Source organism: Penaeus japonicus, unplaced genomic scaffold, assembly GCF_977035675.1.
Source record: "Penaeus japonicus unplaced genomic scaffold, GWHDUDI00000001_assembly GWHDUDI00000003, whole genome shotgun sequence".
NCBI classification, from domain to species: domain Eukaryota; kingdom Metazoa; phylum Arthropoda; class Malacostraca; order Decapoda; family Penaeidae; genus Penaeus; species Penaeus japonicus.
In genome coordinates this window covers 13,372,731-13,375,230 of record NW_028234405.1, presented here as the reverse complement: position 1 = coordinate 13,375,230, position 2,500 = coordinate 13,372,731, and the positions used below count along the sequence as shown (strand labels likewise).

General features: G+C 37.1%; 1 protein-coding gene across 2 annotated transcripts in view; it reads right to left on the bottom strand.

Moving 5' to 3' along the window:
- Positions 1–2,500, bottom strand: part of LOC122261970 (beta-alanyl-dopamine/carcinine hydrolase-like) — an 8,802-nt gene that overhangs the window by 2,922 nt on the left and 3,380 nt on the right. For both annotated transcript variants that reach the window (XM_086555978.1, XM_086555988.1), the window contains exons 5-6: positions 725–829; positions 169–403 (exon numbers count right to left, since the gene is read on the bottom strand). In XM_086555978.1, coding sequence (XP_086412104.1) covers positions 169–403; positions 725–829 — 340 coding nt within the window. The remainder of the gene's footprint in view (positions 1–168; positions 404–724; positions 830–2,500) is intronic.

Sequence of the window (2,500 nt, the reverse complement as noted above, 5' to 3'; positions counted from 1 at the left end):
TTCCAATAAAGACCCAACCCAGCAATTCATCCCATACACTCCCATCGTACAAAGAATATAATAACTGTTAAAAAAATATCCAAATAGATTAAAGAAAAAAAAAACAAAAGAGAATCAGACGCACAATCACCCCACAACAGACTTGAAAAACAAAAACAAAAGCCTTACGCGTTTTCCCGCTGAAAATCTCGCGCGGTCTCAGCACATTGATCGAGAAAGTAACTCCGTGGCGGTTATAACCCATGCAGAAACCAGGGATCTCCCCGGCGTAGCACAGGGCCGTGAAGTGCTCCTTCTTGAAACCCCAACGGCCCTGAGGTTCCTCTTCTGTGATCTCAGCTTCGACGATGTAAATCCGGTTGAGCATCTCAGCTTCGGCGTCCTCCGTGTGGCCGAGCAGAACCTGGGGGGGGGGGGGCATTGAGGTTATTATCGGAGTTGTTGTTATTATTATTATAGGCGGTCTTTTATGACAGTCATAATCATGATCATTGTCATTATTATTATCATAATCATTATCATTTTTTTTATAATCATTACTATTATTTCCATCATAATCATCATTATTGCCATTATAATTCGCATTATTGTTATCATCAGGTAACATAATTTCTAAGCCCTCAGATCAAGAATTCTACATCCACACTCCTAAACGAACATACGATAAAAAAAAGATAATAACAGTAATCATAATCCACACACTGAACTTAAAGACCGCCATTACCTCTCCATCTTTATTGAGACTAACAGACGTGCAGCCGAGGTTGGGTTCGGGTGCCGAGGTTTGCACGCCGGGGCGAAGGCTCGTCACTAGATGCAACACCATCAGCTGTTGGAATCACCATCAATTTCATCGTCCAATTGTTGTGAGAAGCCTTATAGGAAATTGCTGTACTACGAAATAGATGTGTATCGGAAGAGAAAGAAAAAAATATGTATTTTCTGTTCCCTCGATGAGCGGCCTAATACGGAACATTCCAATGTGCAGTTAACTTATGATATTGTTACTTTATGGACTGATATGTAAATCAATATGCGTATATGAGTTTGTGGTTTATTTTGACCAATAGAAAATAGAAAACATTGTCAATAGAAAACTAGATATTCTTGGTTCAATAGTTCCGATTTAACACAGAGATTAATCTAAATAACTATATATCATGAGTAATATGAAAATAGTATCTTAAAGAACAGAAAATCATAATGTATATGAACGTATCTACCTCGTGTTTATGTACGTGTAATGACTTTATAAACGATTCTATACATTTGTAAGATATATATACCACAAGAAAATATATAATCATGTAACAAAAAAAAGTCCTATAGTAGAACACATGATGAAAACATATGTTCAAGAATGTATCAATTTGATTACTAAGAACGTCTAATCCCATGATGAAGCGTAAATAGATTTTGAACGATACGTAAAATAAAAATCATATTACACGAACGTGTATATACCCACACATACACACATATATATAAGGAGGAAACTTCTCAACACTTAAAATATATGGAAAAAATCACATTCAACACTACGCAAAACGGGAAAGATAGAAATACATGATTTGCATCGTTATACTAGGAATATCCTTCGTGTGGCACCGACAAGATACAAAGGGTATGGTGACTTTGCAACTGAAGATAGACATAAAATCTAGTCTAGCGGGGATGGTATCAAACACAAAAAGGGAACGATTCATATGGTTCATAGAAATATCCTAAGAATCGTCATCAGACTGTTTTCCTATCTCATCTTGCGAATGGTATCCAGACCTCAAAATCTATCCATTCAAATCTACGCCCGTGTAACGACTATGATGAAGAGGAGGTCGAATGTTTCTTTTTTCTTTTTTTGTCAAGGTAAAAAACGATTAGCAACTTCAAGAAGAAGGATATTCTCACTATTCAATGCAACAATAAGTAAGGGTGTAAACAAAACGCAAAAAGGAATAGTTGGTAGGTTTGGGCTGAACAAGACAAGTGAAAGAGGTCTGTCCACAATCGAGTGTGCCTAATAACACAAGCTTGTTATTGCAAGTACACTCTTCCAGTACAAAGAATCGAGGACGGTGACGTGGCACTCTCCCGGAGGAGTGCCACTGCCAAAGCGATCCCGTCAAGCATCACTAGAGCATACACAGTACTTTCCTAGGAACTGACATTCACAGTGATTACGAATTGATTATGATGACAATGATATTCGAACGACATATCTATAAAAAACATCAATTTGTGCAAATTATCGACCAATATTACTTCTATGAAACGTGAACTCTTGGAAAAGTGCAACGACAGACACGAACTCAAATGCAAAAGGCATGAAAGGAAGAAGCGGAAGGGAAATATCGAGAAGAAACCAGTGGCGTAGAAAAGAAAAGAAAATTTGGTTAAATCAACAATGCGAGGATATCGAGAGGAACAAAAATAACACCATAAGAGAAAGTCAAGTAAGGAAAGTTTAAATAGGAAACTTATATTTGCTAGGAAATCGAAA